Source organism: Saccopteryx leptura, chromosome 4 (assembly GCF_036850995.1).
Source record: "Saccopteryx leptura isolate mSacLep1 chromosome 4, mSacLep1_pri_phased_curated, whole genome shotgun sequence".
Taxonomy (NCBI): Eukaryota; Metazoa; Chordata; class Mammalia; order Chiroptera; family Emballonuridae; genus Saccopteryx; species Saccopteryx leptura.
Window position 1 is genome coordinate 177673628 of NC_089506.1, and position 11422 is coordinate 177685049.

Sequence of the window (11422 nt, forward strand, 5' to 3'; positions counted from 1 at the left end):
GTTCTGGGGGTGGGGAGTGGAGAGAGCATGGCACACAGTTGTAATTTCGATGCCCACCAGCTTGGGTGCCATGCCTCCTTTCAGTTTGCTGACCCATGTGCCATGGGTGGGGCAGGTCGCCAAGGTGCTTCCTGTGTGCCCAATCCAGCCATCTCTTGGAGGTTTTGCCATACCTACCCCTCCAGCTACACCTGAGAAGCCACTTCTCCGTGATCCCTACACTTTCTCTCTGATTTAATTAGCACCTCTCAACACATGGGGTAAGAAGGGAATAGCTAATTTCAAAAACCCTGCTTCTGTTCTGTTTCTGCACAAGCATCCTCTCTTTCTGTGGAGTTTGGGGTTTTAGAGACAAAGGAAAATAGTAGCAGCATGCTATGACTGCTTCCCGCCTCGCCCTGGCCCTGCTCTGGCCAACAAACAAAGAGTTTGCTACCCATTTGAATCCAGAAGGGAAAGGGTAAAATAAAGGGAGAAACAAAAAAATAAAATGAAACAGGAACAGATTAACATCTCAAAATACCCTGCCACATTTGAAAGATGCAAGAGTTGAATTCATGGGAGTGGTTCCACTGGGGGAAAAAGGAATGGTTGAGAATGAGGGTCTGTGCAGTGGCCGGGACTGCTGGCCCTCAGTGCATGGAATGCTCTGATGTCATCACTGAGGCCAGAGAGTTCTGCTGTGGGCCTGGCAACCTTTGAACCGTAATAGCCGTGCCCTTGAACCTTAACAGCCCTGCCCTGTAGTGAGCATGGCCAGTGCTGCAGGTTCTCTGAGGGGTCTGAGTTCTTCAGCCGTTTAGGAGACTCGACCATTTTTATTTGTACTGAGTCATTTCAATGGACTTCCTGAGAACCAAGGAGTTCTGACCGGTAGGGAAGAAGAGGAGGAACTGAATGTTAGGCATCTTCTAAAGGACTCTTCTAACTGGTACTATGAAACAGCGACAAAAGAGGAAACATCTGGAAAATGAAGAGTCCCCGGAAACTGATGAGAAGGGAGGAGGTACGTGCTGGGCCACTTGTCCGAGGCAAGGGTACCTGCCAGCCTGAGTTTTCTCTAAGAATCGGGGACTGAGGAGAATCATGCCACCTATGAAGTAGGGAGGGAGAGACCTGGTGTTGGCTGATGCTGCCATGTCCCTCCTCAGGGTCCCCATGGTTTGAGATGGCACAGAGAGGCCAGATGCCCCTGGAAGATGGAAAGTCAGCCCCGCCAGCCTGAGTGCTGCTCGGCCTTGAGTCACGTGCGACTCACAGCAGGCGGGGCCTCAGCTTGCACAGACCCAGATGTGCAGCTTTTCTCTGTGCCTCGTTCTTCTGTTCTCTTTCTTTGAGTTTACCCTGGCCACAGGGCAGCTGGACAGGCTGCTGCTAGAGGTCCCTGAGTTGCCTTGTGCATGTTTCCAAAGAGGGAAGAAAAGCCCATTGAGTTTAAGGCTTTGTTGAAAAATATCTCCAGAAGTAAAATGCCTGTTCGAAAGATTGTCTAGGGATGACGTCACATTGAAAGCATGGAGACTTTATTCCTTCAGCAGGAAGAATTACCACGTGACCCATGGGAGTTTGTGAATCTACAGGTGTGGGCCTCCCAGAGATCCAGGGGAGGGAAGGGCCTTCCAGAGACTGAGACCGAATGGTCAAGGGTGAGAAAGGCTGTCCGTGCCCTGTGGGAGCTCTGTGAACTGCGGAGGCACTTCCAAGAACATGCGATGATTCTGCGCATTAAATGGAAACTAGTAGTTTGCTCTGAGAAGCTGGAGTTGGGGGTCACGTGTTGGAGATGGGGCAGAATGAAGCCCACTCCAGAGATCCGGCTCCAGGTTTCTGCCCCAGATTAGAGCCCGGCAGCTGCCGTGAGGCCCAGGGCCCTGAGGAAGACAGGATGAGCCCTGGGAATGGAGGCCTGGATAGTAGGCAGATTTTCAGATAGCAGCTGGGACAGGATGGGGAAGGCAATGATTGTCCCTGTCAGGATATTTTTGTTTCTCTGTATGTGTGGTGGGGAGCCATGGGGAGAGTGCGGGTAGAGTGCTCGTCGGATGTGTAGTCTGTGTGATAAGGTTCCTATCATCGTGCCTGGACCTGGGTGACACTCAGTACATGTAAGAGTGTATACAGAATTCTTGTGAGTGGTGTTTCATGAGACAATCATTTATATACACTCATGTACATTCTGATGGAAAAAAAATGCAAATCTCCACATACAACTTCTTTATTAAAGAACACAAAGAACATGTAGGTATATACACATATCACTCCTATACTACGTTCCTATACAACCCTGTGTATATCATCCTCTCTCTCCACACCAAATTCTGGAGGTTGTATATATATATCTCTATCTCTATCTAGAATTAGATCCTCACTGTCATACAAGCAGAGCTACCTTCAACTCTCTCTAAATACTAGCAGTCCTTGGGTTATGAACAAGATAGTTTCTGTAGGTTTGAAAATGTTTAAGTATTTATATGCACAGAAAGGTAAAAATAAATACTATGTTAAGACAAACATTTGTCTAAGTTGCATTTAATAGGTGAATATACCTGTTCCAACTTACATATAAATTCAACTTAAGAACAAACTTACAGAACTGTTCCAACTTACATACAAATTCAGCTTAAGAACAAACCTACAGAACTGATCTCATTCGTAACCTGGGGACTTCCTGTACCTCTGCAAGAACTAGTCACATTCATATACACCACCCACATGACATCTTGTGGAGTAATACCAGACCTACTTTGCACAAACCATTAAAAACACACTGCTTCACCAACCCTTATGAAGCTTGCCAGATAAAACACAGAATGTTCAGTTAAATTCGAATTTCATTTAATCCACATAATTTTTTAATATGAGCATGTCCCAAATATTATAACCCAAAAATCACATCAGAATATTTACATTAAAAAGTTATTCATGGTTTATCTGAAACTCAAATTTAACTGGCGTTCTGGATTTTTGTTTGCTAAATCTGGCAACCTTTATATGCTTACACATTATATATTTCCTGTATTTCTATTTAGTGTCTGTCTTCCCTTACTGGAAGATTTAACATTATTAGAGCCTAAAATAGTGGAATTGTGGCTGATTCATAGCGATTGCTCACTGAATATTATAAGTGAATGAATGAATAAATGAATGAATATACACCACAAATACAAACCATACCACATAATTAGGTTCCATGTTTCACATTCCTTAGTTGTAAATACAAACCGTGCACATAAACTCTCCCTGAACAGACAGACAGACATGTTCACTTTACCCACCACACCAATCCCACACTTACGAAAGGCTTAGCTGATACACAGCACTTTCACACTTCTGACATATTCATAGTCATCACTCAGACTTAACATTCCTAACAAAACACTGACAAACCAATTGTTGATTCTAACTAAATACTGGAGTAACCATTGAGAACCAGAGTTTAAGCCATGTGTATTCACTGCACCTGAAATTAGCCAGATCCTCAGTAAACATTTGTTGGACAGATGAATGATTCACAAACACGCTCAACCAACTACTATCTGAGTCTTTCATTCTTTCCTCAGGAATCTCGAAGTCACAAGAGGATGCCCCTCAGCTTGGATCGACCGAGGTGGCCCAAACCTGTGGCCCAGGGTCAGGGGAGGTTTCCTCTGCCTCCAAATACTTCTCCTGTGTTTCTTCTCCAAGTAAGCGCATCTGGGGTGGTAAGGAGTGGGGCTCCGTGGGTGCACGGCGGAAGGCACGGGGTGGATCTAAGCCTGGGCCTCAGAGGGAACCCAGGGCAACCAGGAGTGATCTGGGCTCTGCACAGGGGGCTGGGGAGGATGGCAGAGCTGCTAGGAGAGATAGGATATGAGCTCACTGTGGGAGGGTGAGCCCTGGTGCAGCCACGGTGGGGAAGTTAGGGAGTTGGGGCCAGAAAGTCTGGGCTTGAGGCAGAGGGAAGAGGGGCCTTTGGAGGAACATGCAAGCTTTGCCTTTGCTCCCAGAGGGGACAGAGGTCCTCAGCATGGGTCCTCAGCACGGGAGCAGGGCAGTCAGCCCAGGCCTGCACACCTCACACAGGCCACCATGCTTCATGAGTATCCATTCTTAGCACCCCCACAAAACCCAAACACATGACCCATAATGCCATTCTCCTGTGCTACGGCCCACATTCCACAAATAACACAGCAGTGACATCATAAACTGACCTCTCTCTCAGAACACACACCCTACCAACATCCCACGGACCACAGCCCTTACCACCATACTGCTTACCTCTATAGACAGACACCTCTCCAGTATCCCTCCACACACACAAGAAGCCCCCAAATGACACCAGATGCACTACCCCATAATATGAACGACAAACACACAACTACATCACACTATGGTCACTCTCTCCTATAGCCTACCTATTCACACTTGTTTCCTCAGCTTTCGGCATGCCCCATACACATCCTGTGTTTCTAATTTCCTTTCCCAGGAATCTGGGGAGTACACCAAGATGGTCCCCAACCTAAATCCCTAGCCCCGGGGAAGGAACAGGAAGAGACTGCTCCCGTTTTACAACATGCCTCCTTATCATCCCCGTCATCCTATAAGACCTGTGCGACCTCTCAGTGTATAAACAACGAGGAAAGGGGCATGAAAATATACTACATGCAGGTACAAGTGAAAAAGGGTGTGGCTGTCTCCTGGGAGACAGAGGCAGCCTCGGAGCCACTGAGAAAGAAGCCCAAGATGGAAGAAGTGAACCTTTCTGAGGACGTGCAGGTAGACACGCCCCCCTCTGATGTGTCCACCAGCAACCTCCTATTTGACAGTGAGCCCAGCGAGGTGGCGAAAGAGCCCGAGGTAAAAGGAGAGATGGACAGTCATCCCGGATTCTCCGCGGCAGAGGAGAAGCCCCGGGCTAAGACCCCTGACTGGCTGGTGACTATGGAGACGGGTTTCAGGTGCTTGGCCTGCTGCAGGGTCTTCTCCAGCTTGGAGATGCTCAAGGAGCATGTGCAGTTCGGGGTCAGGGAGGGCTTCAGCTGCCACGTCTTCCATCTCGCCATGGCTCAGCAGAGGAGCAATGTGGAATCGGAACCCATCCAGGAAAAGGTAGAGGAAGAAGAGGAGGAGGAGGAGGAAGCTAAGGATAAAGACGATAAGAAGCAAGAAGAAAAAAAAAATGAGGAGGAACAGCCCACAGGGTAAGACCTTGGCGGGAGGAGGTCCTGGAGCCAGTGACCAGGCTGTGTGTTTCATCCTCCGAAGGACAGGAAGTGAGCAGGGGCTGGGCCTGTGGAGGGAGCTCGGCCTTCTCCAAGCTAGTACAGCACTGTCTTTCAGGGGCAGGCCCTGCATCACTGTGGGGGAGTTGGGGATTGTATGGGTCAGGGAACAGCTGGAGGGTGGGGGCGGGAAACTTGGTCCTTTGCTTAGTGCTCAGGCATTTAACAAAGGCATGTCTGGAAGCAGAATTGATCCTGAGCATTACAGCTCCTGCAGGAAGTGCTGAGAATTTCCGAGGGCTAACAGAGTGCCATTCTTCTTTAAGAAGTGTCTTCCTCTGTTTTGGTTTCCGCACAGCAACTGAGATTCCTGGGCCAGAAGATCCTGGAAGATGGTGTAGCCTCCTCTTGGGAGAGGTAAGACATGAGGCAGGCACAGTCTCCCCAGCCTGCATCATGAATGCCCGGAGGAATCTAAGGGGAGGGGCCTCTGTACTGCACCAACTGTGGCATGCCCAACGCTTCAGGGAATTACTCCTATTTACTTATGGAGAAAGTGGAGAATTTGACAGTTCTCCTACAGTCTCCATGATGGACTTCACTATAAGAGGAAATGCTGCCAGCAGAGCTCAGCACATCCTCATGGGCCAGGAGTGGTCTGAAGAAAGGACAGGGTGCTTAGCAGGACCGGAGGTTTATGGGCTGAGAGCTTTTGGCCTGAGCTGGGATCTCACTATGGACCATGGACACAGTTCCTTGACAGGAAGTGGAATATGTAGAGGGACATACTTTAAAATGAGGTTGGTCACAAGAGAGCTGGGAATGTTCTAGAATTTTTATTTTGCTGTAGTTAATCTGGAAACAAACTCATTGTGGTATGCTTTAAGACAAAGTAAAGGGTAACTCTTGCTAGCAGAGCTCATATTGCTCCTGGTGTTTTCCTCTTCTGCCTCTTTTTTCCCCTCACTTCCAGGGAGAAGACAGAACCGTGGAGACAGTAGCAGACAGAATACCAGTGGTATAGAGGAAGATGGAGGGACCAGTATTCAGTCTAACGTATAAACATTATATGCAATAAACGCTATTTTCCAAAACTTTCCTGGATATATTCTTTTTAAAAAATTTTTAAAAAATTATATTTAAAGATTTTATTATTATTATTATTATTATTATTATTATATATTTTTTGTATTTTTCCAAAGTTAGAAGCAGGGAGGCATCTGACAGACTTCTGCATGTGCCCGACTGGGATCCACCTGTCATGCCCACCGGGGACAATACTCTGCTGCAATCTGAGCCATTCCAGTGCCTGAGGCAGAGGGCATGGAGCCATCCTCAGCGTGCAGGCCAACTTTGCTCCAGTGGAGCCTTGGCTGCAGGAGGGTAAGAGAGAGACAGAGGGAAAAGAGAGGGGGAAGAGTGGAGAAACAGATGGGCGCTTTTCCTGTGTGCCCTGACTGGGAATTGAACCCGAGACTTCCATACGCCAGGCCGACACTCTACCACTGAGCCGACCAGCCAGGGCCTAAAGATTTTATTTTTTAATTAGAGCTTATATTGAATATTATTTTGTATTAGTTTCAGGTGTACAGCAAGGTGGTTAGACAATCATATACTTGACAAAGTGTTTCCCCTGATATTTCTAGTACCCACCTGGCACTATACCTAGTGGATATATTCTTTAATTAAATCTATCTAGCTATCTCATTTGTTGATTTATCTAGCGTCTATCTATCCATCCATCATCCTACATCTGTCTCTCTAGTAGTTTGTGAGCGAGATTTTCATAAGCAACAAATATGTCCACCATCCTTTTCCAGAAGCAACAGTATCCAGTCTCTTGGGATTGATGAGGCCTCTGCGTGTGTGACTGTTTTCCAGGGCTGGAGACCACATTTCACGTGAGACCGTGACAAGCCACACTGAGTTCGCATGAAGCATTGGGAAAGTAGCAGGTGCTGTGGAAACCAGGTCCAGTGGGTCCTGATTGCAAGCAATAAGAAGGCAAACTCCAGAGGCCTGGAGGGTGGTCTGCCTGTGTCCCTAGGTCTGGCCTGAACCAGGGACTGTTCATTGTGGCTTCACAAGGAAGCCCCAGGGCAAAGCAGAAATGTCTCAGTCTTGAAGCTGTCCATAGGACAGGTTCCTCCTGAGATGGTAACTCTTTGTTACAGTGCTCACAGAGGCCATTGGACCCCAATCAGGGATTTGGGGAGGAAGTCACTGCATTAGGAGTTTGAGCCAATGTGCTATGATAGTTCCAGTTCTGACATTTATATTTAAACTTCGACATAAATTCTAATTCTAGCCTCTCAAGTTTTGACCCTGTCACCTCTGAACTTCATACTCACACCACTTCTACCACCCACTGGATCTAAAGGCGGTTAGGGGGTACTAAAGACTTTTTGATGCATGAGGTTGTCCAAAGCCTTAAAGGTGAGGGGAGGGTAATATGTCTTCCTAATCTGAATAGGAGGACAGAGCCAGGCCTTAGAAGGACTGATGGATTTAGAAGAAAATGATTTGAAGTTCAGAATTTTGTCAATTTAAGCAGAATAAGGTCTAATTTCAAAGGCCCATGGATTTTTTTCCAGGGGGTCTTTCATGGGCTTTATTGCATCAACAATGGTTCCAGTGGTCTGGTGGTGTCATCATTGCTTTGGTAGTAATAATAAACCAGCTTCCTCACTGGTTCATGCTTCCCAGCCTCTCCATCAGGGATATCATCTGTATATACACATCTCTTGCCTCAAGATGGCTAATGCCTCCTTTAACTATCATTCCAAAGAGTTCAGAATCGGAGGCTTCTGCTAGCTACCCTTTCATGCTCACTCTCAGACCACCTCTGTGCACTCTGTCCCCTTCACCTTGTTCTTTTCACCTGCTGCTGAGTCTAACGGGAGCTACTGTATTTCCCAGGTATAAGATGCTCCCGTGTATAAGACGCACCTTAATTTTGGGACCCGAAATTTGAAAAAGAAATGTATTACATAAAGTTATTGAATTCACGTTTTATTCATCATAAAATTCATACAACTCCTCATCACTGTCAAAACTCCCAACCATTAGCTTATCCTCATCTGTGTCTGATGATGAATCCCTGTCTTCAACAATGAGCGCAGAAACAAGAACGAAAAAGTGGTAAATGGCAAATAATTCTATAACCACTGTATAAGACACACCCAGTTTTTAGACCCCACATTTTTCGGAAAAAAAAAGTGCATCTTATGCATGGGGAAATAGGGTATCTCTTTCCCTCTCTCTTCCTAGGTCTACATCATTCCTCTCCTCTCCTTGGGATGTTTTTTGACTTCTCTCTTCCACTGTCTGCTTCAACACCCAGGGTTTATTCCACATAGATTGGAGGGTTCTCACTGCAGCTCCTGATGAGATAGAAACTTCCCTGCAAAGCATAGAAGGGTGGAACATGACGGCCTGTGGATGGGACTCAGAGTGTTGCAGGAAGATCACATTGTCTCACAAGAGCTTCACTGACCATGAAGTGGGGGAACTGAGGCCTGTGGCTTGAATACTTTCCTAAGGTGACTGCACATGTCTGTCACACCAGATCCTCTTCTCGGTGGAGCCACTGACAAAACAAATTTGAATAAGATTTTGAATCTCTGCTCTGAGTGAGCTGTTTCAGAGCAGTGTGAAGCCATATGTAAGCTCATCTTTACTCTGTTGGTTAGGATTCCAGTAAGGAAGATGTAACTGAGCTCCCCTCCCTGAAATCAGTGTAAATGGATTTGAACAGAAATTGAGAATAGATGGGATTTCTCACAATTAGGAACTGGCCACAACTGCCACCCAGACTCTGGGAGGTGCAGCCAGGTGTGACCCTCCTGACTTGCACTCTCTCTCTTAGTTTCCCAAGGGTCTGAACGTGGGAGTGGTGTCTGGAGTCAGTGGTCAAGTGCAGGCTGGATCCTCTATAGATACTGATTGTGATCCTGGGAATGCATCCCTAAAGCACAGTTTCCCTGTCCCTGCCCACTCTGATCTCTCTCGTTCAATCTTTCCCTTGTTCTCTCTTATTTCCCAGTGCAGGGAATACTTTCTATAATCAAAGTGAGATTATTTGTTCACAGAAATCTCTACTGTCCTGCTGTGGGTCTGCTTTTAACATTCCAAAGCCAAGAATTTTTCTTCTCCCTTATTTGTGCTAGATCTTTACCTTCCTAATGCAATGAACTCAGAGTACCTAGCCAACAAGATGGGGAAAAAAATCTAGGAGCCAAAAGAAATAGTAAAAAAATTACTGTTAATTTTTCATAGTATTATCCAGTTATATATTTTTAAAATTTAGAATATAGAAATGTGCTATTCATAAAAAACTCAAATGATACTAAAGTAAAATAAAAATCCCTTTTCATAATACTCCAATCCCACTCCCAAACCTATTTCTTTCTGCAGAGATTTTTATTATTAGCTGTTTGATTTCAAGACCTTTGGTCTATGCATTTATATACATAGGTGCTTTATATTTGCTATCTAGCTTTATAGAGATTTTTGATTCATAAATTACATATCTATTATAAAATTAACATTTTCAATTTGAGATCTTTTAAATGTCTCTACTATGGATATTCAAGACAAATCTTTATATGTATCCCATTTTTATAAGAAAGTATAATTCAATTGACAAATTATAATTATCTATTTCTTTATTGATGGGTATTTTGAGAAAGATTCCCCTTTTCTCCTTCAATTGTCTTTTGACTTTCCTTGTTAACCAGATTGTATTTCTTCCATATATTCAGTAGGTATCATTAATGTTCAATAAAATATTTTGAATGACCTCCAATTTCCCTCTGGATTATTGACATCTTAAACTTTGTACTTTAATTTTTCTAATATCTGGAATTTTGTCATGGCTGTTTCCACTTCAGGTTGAGTAGCTACATGATTGATTTCTGTGTGTGTGTGTGTTTTCCTTCCCTTTTCAAGGTACTGAAGTTGATTGTGACTTATGGATTAGTGCAAAAGGCTAGCCTTCAACTCTGAACAGGTCCTTTACTTAGTTACTTAACCTGTGTGAGCTTCAGCTTTCTTATGTGTAAGCAAATACTTGGACTAGCTGATCTTTAAAATGCTGTATTTCTTGGCCTGACCTGTGGTGGCATAGTGGGTAAAGCATTGACATGGAATGCTGAGGTCACCAGTTCGAATCCCAATCAAGGCACATATGAGAATCAACTACTACGAGTTGATGTTTCCCACTCCTCCCTTCCCCCTTCCTGTCTCCCTCTCTCTCTCCTTTCTTTAAAAGAAAAAAAGAATTCAATTTAAAAAATACTGTGTTTTTTAAAGTTATTCTCACTTACTGATCTATTTGAGAAGAGGGTCTTATGAAGAGTTCCATATAGTTAATTATATTTATATATTGAATAGTTTTTTTTTAACCTAGAATTGGGCACAATTTAATTGGTCATACTCTTAGGTATATTTACTCTTATGTCTGCTTAGCTCTAAATATATAGTTCTTGTTGCTATTTTAAGTAAAACATTTTAAAAATTATTTTCTAATTTATTATTGCTAGTGTAGAGAAATTTGATTAATTTCTAAAATTTGTTGATCTTGTATCCATCTGTCTTGTTGAGCTATGTTTTTAGTTTTTACTAGTTTATGTGCTGATTCTTTGGGGTTTTTTATATAAATAATGATATTAAATGTAAATAATATATTCTGTGGATAAATTTAGTTTGTTATAATGCATTTAATAGATACCTTTAAAACACACAACCTTTTCTTTACATTTTTTTAGATTTCCTCATTCTGTGGAGATAACCAGCTTCAAAGATTTGTAAGTATTCAATTTATATTTTAATTATTTTTTTGGTATATATTTACATATATACACATATATGTATCCATAAGCAATATGTAGAATTGATTTAAGTATTTATGTAACATCACAATATAACATTTAAATCTTATATATTTTTTTGTTTTTGCTTTTTTTATGGTTTCCTTTGCTGTGCCAAAGCTTTTTACTACACTTGATCTTAGCCAAAAGGCCGAGAAGTGATGTGTGCCAAAGCTTTTTATTTTGATGTAGTTCCATTTGTTTATTTTTCCTTTGTTTCCCTTGCCCAAGGCACCGTATCAGAAAAAATTTGTTACAACAAATGTTGCATCTTATTTTCTTTCATTCAGTATTGTGTTTTCAAGTTTTACCCATGTCAATTCATGTATATCTAGGTCTTTCATTTTTAAC

At 43.5% G+C, this 11422-nt stretch overlaps 1 protein-coding gene across 2 annotated transcripts; it reads left to right on the top strand.

Moving 5' to 3' along the window:
* Positions 1-936: 936 nt before the first annotated feature.
* FAM170A (family with sequence similarity 170 member A) lies at positions 937-5184 on the top strand. Of its 2 annotated transcripts, XM_066379918.1 has the most exons (3): positions 937-1006; positions 3561-3701; positions 4466-5184. In XM_066379918.1, the coding sequence occupies exons 1-3, from the start codon at positions 937-939 to the stop codon at positions 5182-5184; spliced, it is 930 nt and encodes a 309-aa protein (XP_066236015.1). The 2 variants fall into 2 exon arrangements, with proteins under 2 accessions (XP_066236015.1, XP_066236016.1); XM_066379919.1 differs by lacking the exon at positions 3561-3701.
* Positions 5185-11422: the final 6238 nt, after the last annotated feature.